We start from the raw sequence: 14,717 nt of genomic DNA on the forward strand, positions 1-14,717 counted from the left end.
TTGTGGGAGACTCTTCAATTCCTATGAACAACAGACACTGGAGCTAGTTGCCCTTTGCCTAGAAAAGAAATGGGCCCGTGTGTAAGGAGACAACTTGCCATAAAGCACATAGAGGCAAGAAAAGACTTGAGACTTTGCACCCATCTTAACCTTTCCTCCTTCGTGTTTACCAGAGAGAAATGGAAATGGTTCACAGAAGAACTTGTACACGAATGGTCATGGAAGCATTTTGAGTTATAGCCCTAAACGGGGAACAACCAACATGCCCATCAACTGGTGAATAGGCAAACTGTGGTCCTCTTCAGCAAGTTAAAGAAACAAGGGTGGGAAGCAAAAGCAATAAAGAGTACAAAAAAGCCTTGAAAGAGTACATACATGAAATTTATTTATGAAATTCTAGAAAAAGGGAACTCTAACTCGGCAATAGAAGTCAGAATGAGATGGGGTTGGTTTCAGTGGGGGCACAAAGGGCACTTTTTGAGGTGATGTTAATGTGTTGATTGGGTGGTTACAAGGGTGTACGCATTTGTCCAAACGACGAACTGTGGGTCGTAAAGCCTGCATTTCGTTGTACGTTAATTATATGTTTAAAATGTATGAAAAAAAAAAAGGCAAAACAAATGTTCAGACCAAACTGAAACGTCTCCCCGGGAGGGCCGCTGGGAAGGAGCGAGGACTTTTCACCTCTCGGGACCCCGTTTCTGCCGAGCTCAGACCCGGGCACTGCGGGACGCGGGCTCCAGCCCCTCGACGCCGCAGCGGCGGGGCGCGCTCTGGGCGGCCGCGGCCCTTCCTGTTTCGGCCGCGCCCTCTCGCGGGCCGGCCGCGGGCGGGGACGGAACTGGGGCGGAGCGGGCCGGAGAGTGGCGGAGGCCGGCGGGCGGCGCGCGGCCGCGGGACATGACTGCCGGCCGCCAGGCCGAGGGCGCGGACGCGGATGTCGCGTCCGCGCGGGGGCCTTCCCGGGTGGCCAAACTGCTGTCGGCGCTCTTTTACGGGGCCTGCTCCTTCCTCATCGTGCTGGTCAACAAGGCGCTGCTGACCACCTACCGGTGAGGAGAGCGCCAGGGGGTCGGGCGGGGTCCGCGGGGCGCCGGGTCCCGGGACCGTCCGTTCGCGGCGCCGCGTGAGGTCCCGGGGTTCGGGGCGCGGCGGGGCTGTCCCTGCGCTCCCAGCACGTTGGCCGCGCCGGGGTCCGCGGGCTGGCAGGAACGGAGCGCGTGGGGTCTCACTGCCGACTCCGGTGCCAACGTGGGTGGCTGTGGGCTCGACACACTGACCGCGTTTTTACCGAGCCGGGACCTTCCACAACCCAAGCCACAAGCTAACAAAGTCGTTTTACTCTCAGTAATCGCGGATACGCCTCTCCACCGCTTACTACTACTGCGAGACAGAGACACTGCGTAGCGCGCTTGTAGAGCTACACCCCAAAGCGTTCAAGTGCCCCGGTGCGCTGAAACAAGTGATCTGAATGTGAACTTTAAAGGCGAACAGTTTACACAAGTGGAGCTGTTCAACAATCAGATGAGTCCTAAGCGGATAAGTTTATGTTTATCGTTTGATCATTCATTGTCAAATTACCAGTGTATTCATGGAAGACTGGGGAAAACCATTAGGAGTTCACATGACGAGGAAAAAAAGTTCTCACTCATGACGTACTTTCTTGGATTAGTGTGCAGTAAACCAGATTCCTGGTTCCTTGAGCCTATTTGTAAGGACTAGAAAATCCTGTTTAATTCTGCTATCCTTATAGCAGCACTGAGAGCACTGTGGATTTAGATCCAGTTCCACCATCTAATAGCTGTGCCTGTTGGGCCAGACCCAAAGTCAGCAGTTTTCCCAAATGCAAGAGCCGGATAATTACAATCCTGTTAATTACCTGTTAATTACCTTCCAAAGCTTCGCAGGAGCTGCCGTTTAAGTAAAGCTGCTCTTTGTAAACTATACTGTCTGTGCTATAAGAGTGTAAAATCAGAATTTTATAAAGAGCCTAAAGAGACCTCAGAGAGTATCTTCAGGTTTCTTATGTTATACCTGAGAAAGCTGCGACCCACAGGAGCTTGGCCGGTTACACCTCCCACAGATATTTACTGAGCACCTACTGTGTGCCAAGCCCACTGCAGGCACCAGAGAAGCAGGTGTGATCAACACAGAGCCACTGCTCTGGAGATTCCATACCATTGGTAGAGACATAAAGGAAGTGGGTTCAAGAATAAGCAGGGTGATTTCAGGTATGTTATGAGAGTGCCTGGGATGGAGCGGTTGGTGCTAGAGCATTCCAGACAGGCAGTCTGATGAAGTGGGCATGAGTTTGGTCTGTTGGAGGAACTGAATGAGCAAATGGAAGAAGGTAGAGAGATGATGGGGGGAGGGAGGCAGGAAAGGCAGGATCAGACCCTTCATTCACTCAATAATATTTCTTAAGCATCTGTTATGTGTCAGGCACTATTCTAGGCACTTGATATATAGGAGTGAATAAAGCAGATCAGAACCCTAAATGTCATGGAGCAAATATCTATCCTTCTAAAGCTTACATGGAGCTTTCTACTGAATCAGTAAATAAACTGATAGAATTTATATTATGTCAGATGCAGTTGTGTGGTCAGGAGAAAAAAATAAGGCAGGGAAGGGAGTTAGGGAGTGTGGGCATGGGAAGGAGTTTGCCATCTCAGTGTGATCAGTGAAGCTTCACTGAGGAGGTGACAGTTGAGCCAAGAGATGAGTGACACGAAGGAAATGAGGAAAGAACATTCCAAGCGTGAAAGAGAAGGGTGTTTGGGTAGAAATGGTACTAGGTGAGGGTAATGGATTGTTAGATCCTGGAGGGCCTATGAAGCTGCCATGGAGGCTCTCAGGAGATGGGAGCCACCAGCCAGTGTTGAGCAGAGGAGTAACATGATCTTGAGGACCAGGGTGGAAGCATAGGGAATTATCTAGTATTCTAGATAATTCTAAAAGATGTCTTGGACTGTAGGGAGGGGCAGCAGCAGACAGATATGGAGGGAAGAGAGAGATCTGGGATATTTTTTGGTGATCTTACAGCTGTTGATGTTCTTTACAAGTCTCTCCCAATGTGTTGCAAGCATGCTTGCTGGTGTCCATGGGAAACACCAACACTGCTAATGAACAAAAAAGAAAACTAAACATTTTTGACCAAAAATAATAAGAGAATGCTACTAATAGGCTTGTTTGGGAGTGGTTGGCAGTTATGTTGGATGAAGTTTGAAGGTCAGTCTCTATTTTCTGCACTTGAATGAGCCGTGTGCTCTCTGGCCATGGCAGTCACTGGCTCCAAAAACAGGTGTCTTCTTGTTGGAAGCAGGGACCAGTAAACAGTGATTAAGTGCTTTGAAGATGAAGGGGAAGTCTCCAACCAGGAAGGATTATTATTATATGAGATATCTTACACTCTAGCCTTTCCATGATTAAAGGAGGAAATGGAGTTTTTTTTTCTGTGCAAGACAAAACTCTTTCAATCCTTAGAAGTAAACATTTCACATTTCCGTAATGTAATATACAGTTGGAGAACCCTGTTCAAATAACATTATTCATTCTCTCATCTCAAAATGCTTTAGGAGCACATTTTTGAGGGGAGGAGGGTTGGGTTGATTTGGTTATAACAATAAACCACAAAAATCTGATCCAAACATTAGATGTTTGAAGATAGAATATTGTGTTGTAGAGTAGAAAGAAGGGCATTTTGATAATTACCTAATCCACAGGGTCATGGGAATGTAGCTCAAGGAATATTTTTTTTCTCCTGCATTTTGAACAGATTGTTTCTGGTTGGGGTTCAGGTCTGATGAGTGGTGTTCCTTATTTCTTACGCTAGACTTATCTGGTTCATTGTAATGCTAGATTTATCTAGTTGGACAGAGAAATCTTTGAAGGATATGAACTCTCAGAATCTGTTAGGGTGGGAGGGAAAAGCAAGGTCACCTAAGAATCTGTGGCTAGTTGGTTACACTATTGGGTCTTTGGAATCAGATTCATGAGGGTGGTGGGGTGGTCTGGAGTTGCTTTTTTGTTGCCACTGAAATACACTGTTCTCTAGGACATGCAAGAATTTACTAATGGTGCTTAATAAAAATATAGACCTTAGTTGTATTCAGTTCAATGAGTATTTCCTGTATGTCTAGTTCTTTATGTATCCTAGGACATTGGGATCATTTAGCACAGTGGTTTTCAAACCTGCCTGGGACTGTGAATTACTTGGAGAGGTTTTTATAAAATATATTGTATCGAGTCTCGGGCAGTGGGAACTGGAAATCCATACTAAAAACAAAAACAACTTGTAATTTTCTCTTTCTTTGGTGAAAACCTGCTCTCTCCTGAAGACACCGCTTCCTTGGCCGCTGGACGCAGCTGGATGTTGGTTTCACCCCAGGTGTGGCCAGGAGGTGGGGTTGGGTCCTCGTGGCTCCCCACTGCCCAGACTCTGTGTGCTCCAGACTTACCACTCCTATGGTCCTTTGTGGTGGCTTCTGAGCTCCTGTCACTCACACAAGGAAGAGGCCTGATCTCCATCTGGACTGGTGTCAACCTTGGGGACTCAGGGACTCCTTGTGGGGAACCCTGGCAGTCGATGTGGCCTTGCTTCCTGCAGACAGTCCCCGGGGGGTGCATGCTTGGCTGTGACCCACCAGCTTTTCACGCCCAGTGCTGTCTCCTGCTGGTGTCCACATCCAACCTTAGAGTCCTTTCTGGGGCCCACTGGGCCTGGCCCTGGTCTGGCACAGCCTGCCGCATGCCTCCTTCCTTCACTGAGCAAGTCAGACTGTTGTGGGAGGGAAACCACTTCTGAGCTTTAAAGTGGTGATCGCAAAGCTCAGCTGGCTCTCCTTCCTGCCCACTTGTTTCTTCTGGGGTTTTGCTTTGACTCCTTTCTGCTTTCTCCTGCGTCCTGAATCCCACCCACCCCCGCCCCCCCTCCACTCCCCTTCTCTGATACTTTATTGAGAAAGTGGAAGGTGTCATTTGAGGCCCCCACGGTGCCCTTATGCTAATATGTAGGGAGCCTTTTATCCACCTAAGGTCCCCCTCTCCTCTCTGTGGGTGCAATGCTCCACTCCTACCCCCTCCTCATTCTGCCTCAGCAGCTCTAGCCCTGAAAACGTGTTCAGGTTTCTTAAGCAACAACAACCCATTTTTGATCCCTCGTGGACCCTCGTTTCTCTGTTCCTTTCAGAGTCTGAGTCTTACCAGTTGTGTACACACTTGTTGTCTTCACTTCCTCGCGTTCACTCCTACAAGAATTCATTTAAAAAATTGGGGATTATTTAAATACAGAAATGTACAAAGAAAATAATTATCTATATTCCCCCTACCTAGAATCAATATCTATTAAATTTTTTTTGGCTGCTCCTCCCCCACTAACACTGTCTGTCTCAAAAGTAAACATTAAAAAAAATTAAAATTTTTTTTGTGGGGTGGGGGGCGCTTGGGTGGCTCAGTCCCTTAAGCTTCCGACTTCCGCTCAGGTCATGATCTCGTGGTGGTTCATGAGTTTCAGCCCAGCCTTGGGCCCTGTGCTGACAGCTCAGAACCTGGAGCCTGCTTCCTATTCTCTGTCTCCCTCTATCTCTCTGCCCCTCTCCTGCTCACATTCTGTCTTTCAAAAACGAATAAATGTTAAAAGCCTGATCCCAGGGGCTCTGGAGCTGAGAGGACTCAACAGAATTCTGAGTTGGGGTGGGGCTTGGAATGCAGGGTGCTCACAGGGAGGGTGTTTGCCATTGGCAAGGTAGCTTTCTTCAGCTGAGGATGTTCTTGGGCAACTGGGGAATGAATACCTCAGCGTAGAAGGGGGTATCTGGGTGGCACAACTGGTATCCATCCACTAGAATGGATTTCATTCTCATGGTGTTACTGTCCAGACATTCATTCTGTTTTCTTTGATAAGGCGAGTCAGCTCTTTACTCTCTTCTTGCCCTATCTGAAATAGGTGTGTTTTCCTCTGACATGCAGATTGAGGGCTGAGCTAGGGGTGTGTGTGTGGGAGAGTCTCTGAGAGAATGACTGGGAGCCAGTGCAGGTTTGGGTAAGTGAGCAGGGTGAGGTGATGTGCTGCCTTGTTAAATGTGGTGTGAAGTGTATCATCTAATTTACCCAATGCCGTTTGTTGAAAGACCATCTTTCCCTCACTGCTGTGCACTGTCATCTGTGTCATGTATGTATGTATGTATCTGTCCTCATCTCTGTTCTCTTCCATTGTGTGGATGCAAAATGAACAAACCTTTTGGAGTCTCTAAAAGTAAGAGCTTTATTCGAGCCCAAGTTAGGACAGCTGCCCAGGAAACATATTCTTTACAAAGAAGAAAGAGCTCCAGAGAATGAAAAGGTTTTACAGGGTTTTTACAGTTTTCACATCTCATTAAAGCTCAGAAGATTATATATTAGCATATAGGCGAGAATCACAAGTTTTAATGTCAAGGAACAGGAAGTAGGAGCATTGATTGCTATCTTAAGGACAACATGGTCTTCTTTTAGGTTACTCATTCACCAAGCAGGGGTACATTGTATGCTTGGTGGGCCATGAATCAGGCTTTTGGTTTCAACAAAGTGTACGTGTAGTTATGCTGACTTAGAAAGAAATCCAAAATGGCTTCTCTTATATCCCAGGCCTTTAAAGAATTTTTTCTCTCACCAGTTGTAATGGAATGCATTTATTGTAATCTTTAATTAATCTTTTGTTAGGTTTGTTCCTGGATATATTATTTAAAAAAAAATAGCATAGGCATACTTCAGAGATGTTGTGGGTTTGGTTCCAGACCACCACAATACAGTAAGTATTGCAGTAAAGTGAGTCAATTGAATTTTGTGGTTTTCCAGGGCATATAAAAGTTATGTTTATACTATACTGTAGTCTGTTAAGTGTGCAATAGCATTATGTCTGAAAAACAATGTACATACCTTAATTAAAAAAATACTTTATTGCTAAAAAAATGCTAACCATCATCTGAGTTTTCAGGGAGTCATAATCACCAGTCACAGATCACCATCACAAGTATAATAATAATGAAAAAGTGTGAAATATCACAAGCATTATCAAAATGTGACACAGAGACACAAAGTGAGCAAATGCTGCTGGAAAAATGGTGCCGATAAACTTGCTCAAGGCAGGGTTACCACAAACCCTCACTTTGTAAGAAATGTGGTATCTGCAAAGCATAATAAAGTGAAGAGTGATAAAATGAGATATATCTGTCTAATGAATCACCCAGTAGCCGTCACCCAGTGTCAACAACTCATTACATTTGTATCCCCCCTTGCACTCAATCCTACCATTTCCCCCCAGAGTTTAAAAAAAAATTTTTTTTTAATGTTTATTTATTTTTGACAGAGAGAGAGAGAGACAGAGCATGAGCGGGGGAGGGTCAGAGAGAGAGGGAGACACAGAATCCGAAGCAGGCTCCAGGCTCTGAGCTGTCAGCACAGAGCCTGACGTGGGGCTTGAACTCACAGGCCACGAAATCACGACCTGAGTCGAAGTTGGACACTCAGTCGACTGAGCCACCCAGGCGCCCTCCCGCCCGCCGAGTTATTTTGAGGCAAATTAAAAACTTATCATCATATGCATTTCAAGATGTATTTCTAAATGATAAGAAGGGCTCTTTCGTTTAAAAAAAAAACACCACCCCAATACCTTTCATACCTAAAAAACTAAAGGTAATTCCTAATATCATAAAATATACAGTTAGTATTATTTGATGTGCTTTTAGTGCTATTATAAATGATCTCTTTAAAATTTTCACTTTGTTTCTTCTGGCATGTAGATATATAAATGATGTTTTTTTCATATATTCATCTTGTAGCCAGTGACCTTGCTAAAAATTATTCTAATAATTTATCCCCAGATTATTTCGGCTTTCTATATACATAGTCATGTTATCTGTTAATATGATGACAGACAAGGGGCAATAGAAAATTGCCAAGTTTAGCAACAATCAGTTTAAAAATGAAAAGAAATGAACAAATGAAAAGTCAATGAATTTTATGTTAAGTTTTAATGGTCTAAGAATGAAAAAAAAGTCTAAGATTTTTAAATAACTCCTGCCATTACATATTATAGACTGCAAATTTTTATCAGTTGCTAAAATTGTTATTCTGTGTTTTTTATAGTTTCCCATCACCAATTTTTCTTGGAATTGGACAGGTAAGTGAAAATGAAAAATTAACCACTTAATTAGTTGTCATTATACACAATGAAATTTTAAGTGCGTTTGTTTAAGACTGCGGTTTACAAATTTATTCAGCTGACAGAGGGCCAGAGGATCATGGTACTTTTGGTGAAAGAGCATAAAATATTGACACACATTTTAAGTCTTTCTATAATTTAGGAACAGTTGTATTTGTAGGAAAAAGCAATTACTTGTTTCAGCTTTCTTAATTGAATTTAATTACCCTTTAAAGCAAGGGCCAGAAGACTGAAAGCCTCAAGGCCTGGTGGGGAACAAATGAATAAATTGGAGGCTGGAGTGGGACAAGGATATAGTTGCCAAAGTTGAAGTGTGCATTTGGGACTCAGTTTAAGCCACTGTGCTGAGAGGAAAGGACTCAGGAGATGAGATTGGGTTCACTATGCCCTTATTTTAACACCTCTGGACGTTTTCCAAGAGTAGCAGGGATTTTGAATTTTTACATCAAATTTGTAAATGCTAGCAAAACATTCAGATTTTTACAAAACTCTCTGTGGGCCTAACTAAACATGTTTGCATTTTGTTTCCTGCAGTTTATGATTTTTGTTCTCAAGTATAAAGACAAGATTGGATAAGCTTTCAGACTAACCCCATTTAGCTGCTTCTGAAATTTCCCATTAATATTTGTTTGTGGCTTGTTTACTATCTGGATCATATGCTGGTGATTTCCAGTAGGCAAGTGGTAACAGGCACCAAAGGCACCTTTTTTTTTTGTTTGTTTGGTTGGTTTTGCTTTAATTTATAGAGAGAAAAACATAAAATTGTGAAAATTGTGTCTGTTAATTAAATTTTTAATTGTGAATCTTGAGAAGGATGTCATATGTATGATTAAACATTATTCTGGTTAGATGTTTTGCTGATAAGGTACTCTTTGCAATATCATTTTAGGAATAAAAAATATAATAATATATTTCCTTAATGCCAAAAATACATCATCTTAATGTTTCAGTGAAAAATGTAGAAAAAAGTACTCTAAAAGATCAGTGAATATGTGATAATGTGCCCTTAGTAATCCCCAAGGCAAATAAAAATTCACTGGCTTGTGCTCAAAATAAAGCCTTTCTGATACACAATTTGTGGGGGAAGAGGGCAGTAGACCTCGTTTAAAAGTCTGAGTTACAGAATATTTTAAATAAATGTTAGTATATTTCTGTAAGAATTATAAGGTCAGTTATAAATACAAACTATAATTATAATTCAAGATGGCCTTATGTTACGATCTATCATAAGTATTACATTTGTAAAGTCATTAGGCTCAGGGTTTAGGGATAATCATGTTGAAGGATGTCTTAAATTTTTTCATAATAATATGGAAACAATTGAGTAAGTTCTAAAATTTGCATAGGAAGATGATATTAAAATTTTTTATTTCATAATAATCTGGAGTATTTCTAATATACTTGTACTCTAGATGAGTAGGATTTGAATGAGACATTTTTGCAGTACCGGCTAAGATTGAAGAGAAAAGTAGATCCCTTTTAAAATTGTTTTTCTCTTAATTTGTCTTCTGTGTTATAGGAATATGAGACTTTACAAAAAGTGTGTTAGTGTGGAGTTTGCCCCCTTGCAGTACCCCTAGACTCACTTTATGTGGAAAGGTGTCCATATGTTCAGTACATGGGAAGTATGGTCCAGGATCAAGGACTGGCCTCACCAACTGTGGTTACTCTGGCCAGTTTTGGGGACACCATTTCTTTCTCTGAACCCCTTGAGATAATATGCATATATGTGATATGTGTGTGAGTCTATTTGATCTTAACACTTTTTGCCTATAGTTCTGATAGAATTCATACATTGGCAAGAAAAACAATTTTGATATTCCAAGAAATAGTTATTTTTTGGAACCTAGAAAATGGATTTTTTTTGGATAATGTATTCTTTTTGATGAATGTATTTTCTTCTGAAGGTGTCTTTGTACCTCAGTCTTTCCAGATATTTTGCTGAAGTTTCTCCTTCCCTTTTTTTTAGATGGCAGCTACCATAATGATACTGTATGTGTCCAAACTAAATAAAATAATTCACTTCCCTGATTTTGACAAGAAAATTCCCGTGAAGGTATGTGATGACGAGTACAAATAACTATGGTGAAAGATATGAAAATACTATAGAATTACAAATTGATCTTGGAATGCATGTCGGTTTCCATACACACTGTGCTTCCTGCTTACACTGGGTAGAAACTTCTTAACAGAGATTTTATATCATTCATTCAGTTGTTCATTAACATAATGTAATAATAGTCAAAGTGTGTGCTTAGCAACTGACACTAAATAATACTATGTGTCTTCTGAAATGGCAAAGCCCTATAGCATTAGGATTTGGTAGGCTTTTTTGGTAAAAAAGCAGATAGTAAATATTTAGGCTTTGTGGGCCAGACCATCTCTGTTGCAATTATTCAGCTCTGCCACTGTACCATGATAGATAAATAAATTGCTGTCATTGTTTTCTAATGAAACTTTATTTACATAGACAAAAGATGGGCCAGATTTGGCTCATAGGCCCTACTTTTCTGATCCTATTTTAAGTTTTCATTTTTTGCCTGGATTGATAAAAGCTGTGAGTAGAATGAAGAATATAGTTTGATGCACATAGAAATACATGGGTTTTTCTGTGGTGGAACTAGAAACATAAAACCTGCCTTACCTTCCTGGGAATGAGGAACAGAACTACCTTTTTTTTAAACAGTTGCTGGCTCAATAAACAGTTGCTTTAAGTCAACCATTTAATTCTTAGAGCAGTCCTATACAACAGGTAGTATTAACTGTATTTTGATGACATTTTTGGATTTAGGGAAGTTAAATCAGGCTGTCAGTTCCTTGAGAGTGAGAACCTCTCCTGGCTTGTTCACTACCATGTCTCTAAGCCCTGGAAAGATGCTGGCATCTGTCACTAGATTAATCATCAGTCTGACTAAGCATCAGGGACATCCACAAAAAGAGAAAAACAAAATATTGAAGTATAACGAAGGCTATTAACCCAATCATCATAGGAACAATCAGAATATCGTTGGCCTTGCTTACACTTAGTTTATGATATGCTATAGTTTTAAAACACTTTAAGCACTGTGAAATATGATCTATATGTAGGGAAAAGGCATCATACATGAACGTATACTTGAATGAATAATAATGCATGTAATCATTACCTAGATCATGAGATGGGATCACAGAATCCTCCTTACCCACTATTTTGACTTTCGTAATAATTTTCTTACTTTCTTTGTAATTATTCTAATATGTGTCCCTGAATTATGTTTGCTGAACTCGTACTATTCTTGAGTGTTCTGTAAAGAGAATACTGTTGTTGTGAACATTTTTTTTTGAGTTTTTGCTATTGCATATATCTTTAAAAAATATATTATTTGGGGGGCACCTGGGTGTCTCAGTCAGTTAAGCGTCCAGCTCTTGATTTCGGCTCAGGTCGTGATCTCATGGTTCATGAGATCAAGCCCCATGTGGGGGCTCCATGTTGGGCATGGAGCCTGCTTGGGATTCTCTCTCTCTCTCTCTCTCTCTCTCTCTCTCTCTCTCTCACCCTCCCCTGCTCACTCTCAAAATGTATATATATATTTAATGTTTACTTATTTATATATTTATGTATAAATATATATTTAATAATTTAATCTTTACTTATTTATATATATTTAATAATATACTTTTCATATATATTTGATGTTTACTCATTTATATATTATAAATGACTATATTTATATATGTATATATAATTTGGAAAATTAGATGGATATGTTTTTATATTGCATTTATATATTGTTTTTATATTTGAAAAATTATAGAATATTAATCATAATTTATTTGTGGTTTCCTTTAGATTTTTCTACATTCACGATCAGGTCATCTACAACAAATGACAGTTTTGCTTCATTCTTTCCAACATTCTAACTTTTATTCTTTTACTTCTGTTACTGTATCGTATAGGACCCTCAGTACAATTTGGTATAAGTGGTAATACTGGCTGATCTCCAAGGGGAAGCTTTTGGCATTTCACCATTTAGTGTGTTGTTTGTTGTAGGCTTTTTGTAGATACCTTATATGCCTATTCCAGTTGTCATTTGCTGCATAACTTGTGACTCAAAACAATAATCATTGTGTTATTTCTCACAGTAACTGTGGTTCAGGAATTCAGGACAGTGTCAACTGGGTAGTTCTGGCTTAAGGCTTCTATATAGTTTTGGACAGACAGTAGCAGAGTGGAAACAACGATGGGGTTGCTGGTTAGTGCAGCTGGGAGCTGGTCACAAACCTCTCTTCCTATAATCTTAGGCCTCTCTGTGTGGTCACTCCTATAGGCTCATTTGGGCTTCCTTACAAAATGGCAGGCTCAGGGGAGTCAAAGTGGTCACATGGTGCTGAATTCTTCAAGGGTGAGTGTTCCAGCAAGCAGGGCAAAACTGCCTTGCTTTTTATGACCTAGCCTCAAAGGTCACATAGCAGCATTTCATCTGTACATTATTAATTGAAACAATCCCATGCAGTTTTAAGAGGAAGGGACCTAGATCATACCTCTGGATGGAAGAAAGTGGTAAAGTCACATTTTAAGAGCATGTGAAATAGAAAATATTATTGTAGCCATCATCTCTGATTATGGATTTGTCTATTTCTCTTGGTATTGATGTCAGGTTTTTTGTTTTGTTTAATTTATTTTGAGGCCATATCGTTAGGTGCCTAAAACTTTAGTTAAATCTTCCAGGTAAAGTGTTTAATCACAGCTCACCCTGAAACAACATGGATTTCAACTGCATAGGTTCATCATATGTGGATTTCTTTTTCTTTTTTTTTTTTTTTGGATGAATAGAGTACAGGGTTGTAAATGTGTTTTCTCTTATGATCTTAACATTTTCTTTTCTCTAGCTTACTTTATGTAAGAATGTAGTATATAACACATGTAACATACAAAATGTGAGTGCCTGTTTATGTTATTACTAAGACTGCCAGTCAACAGTAGGCTATTAGCAGTTAGGTTTTGGGGGAATCAAAAGCTATACATGGATTTTTGACTGTGTAGGGTGTTGGCATCCCTAAGCTTCACATTGTCCAACGATCAACTATATATGAGGTGGACTTCTGTTTCAGTTCTTTTAGTGTACCTGGAAACTACAGCAGGCATACCTAACTTATCAAATTGTAAAGTTAATTAATAAGTGTATCTTCCCCCTCATGCTCCTGGGTGGCTCAGTCAGTAAGCATCCAAATCTTATTTCAGCTCAGGTCATGATCTCATGGTTTGTGAAATTGAGCCCACTTTGGGCTCTTTCCTGACAGCACAAAGCCTGCTTGGGATTCTCTGTCTCCCTTTCTCTCTGCCCCTCCCTTGCTCATGCTCTCTCTCTCTTTCTCTCACAAGAAAGAAATAAACTTAAAAAAAAATAAGTGTATCTTCCCCTTCAACAGTGTAAGGACTTTTACACATTTACCCCTCCTCCCAATTTAATGTGCTGTTTTCAACAGGTACTTGAATAACTTTATGTAAATCTCACAATATATTTTTATTTTCTTTAAAAAAAAACCCATCAATGTTTATTTATATTTACCCATGTATTTACTGCTCCCTTTGCTTTTCTCTCCTTTTTGCATCCCACACTTTCTACTTTCCTCCTGATTAAATTACCTCCTTTAGAATTTCCTTTACTAATAGTCTGCTTAAATTCCCTTAGTTTTTTTTTTTGTTTTTTGTTTTTTGTTTTTTTTTTTGTCTGAAAAAAACTGCATATTTTTCCTTTGCTTTCAAAAGACATTCTTGTTGGGGGGTAGCATTCTAATCTGACAGACCCTTGAAGATGATGCAGTTCTGCTGCCCTCTGCCTTCCATTGTTTCTGGGTTTCTGTTCTTGCTTTAGTTTTTGGCTTGGAGACTCACTATCTCCCACATATTTCATGCTTTTATAAAGGTTTTAAGTTATTTTACCTAGCATTTTTAATTGTTTTCAGCAGGGAGATTAACACAGATAATCTAGGTCACCATTACCAGGAACTAGAAGTCAGGATTGTTTTTATTTTGAATTCTACATGGAAAGGAGGGCAACTGATTCTTTTCAATACCTAAGAACCTCTGAAGTTGTAATATCCCAGAAGTTTTATTGTTTAGCCAGTTGTAGGCTGTCAACCAGAATGTTGTGAATGAAGGGGATGGTCTTGGATGCGAGGCCCTCTCTTTCTTTCTTCTTTCTTGAGCAAATCTCCTGATAATAACGTTTTCTAATTTTTGGGGGGTAAATGACACTTAGTATTTCAAAATCCTTCAAAGGATGTCTTATCTGAATTGCACACTTAATGTCTTTTTAGTGGGAAAAAAATGTTGGACTCCCCTTGATAGCTGTGGATTGTATATCAGTCAAAAAGTTCTCAGTGTGTGACCTTATGAAAGGATATATATATTTTTTCATTTATGGAAGAGTAGGTCTTTTGATGTTTCTTCAGTATGTTCTGAACAGTATTTCTCTTGAAAAAATAATTCAGGAGGTCAGAGCTCAGTAAACCTAATTCAAGTACTACTGGTATGTTG

At 40.4% G+C, this 14,717-nt stretch overlaps 1 protein-coding gene across 5 annotated transcripts in view; it reads left to right on the plus strand.

Annotated features, from left to right (window-relative positions):
- Positions 1-831: 831 nt before the first annotated feature.
- SLC35D2 (solute carrier family 35 member D2) overlaps positions 832-14,717 on the plus strand; it is a 62,220-nt gene continuing 48,334 nt past the window's right edge. For 2 of the 5 annotated variants that reach the window (XR_008291201.1, XM_027048133.2), the window contains exons 1-3: positions 832-1,052; positions 8,122-8,155; positions 10,167-10,253. Coding sequence is in view for 4 of the 5 variants with exons in the window: in XM_027048133.2 (XP_026903934.1) it covers positions 901-1,052; positions 8,122-8,155; positions 10,167-10,253 (273 nt within the window). In the remaining variant the exon portion in view is untranslated. Of the gene's footprint in view, positions 1,053-1,348; positions 2,232-8,121; positions 8,156-10,166; positions 10,254-14,717 lie in introns of all 5 variants that reach the window. The other 3 variants (XM_053205163.1, XM_027048136.2, XM_027048131.2) reach the window with 3 other exon arrangements.

Source organism: Acinonyx jubatus, chromosome D4 (assembly GCF_027475565.1).
Source record: "Acinonyx jubatus isolate Ajub_Pintada_27869175 chromosome D4, VMU_Ajub_asm_v1.0, whole genome shotgun sequence".
Classification (NCBI taxonomy): domain Eukaryota; kingdom Metazoa; phylum Chordata; class Mammalia; order Carnivora; family Felidae; genus Acinonyx; species Acinonyx jubatus.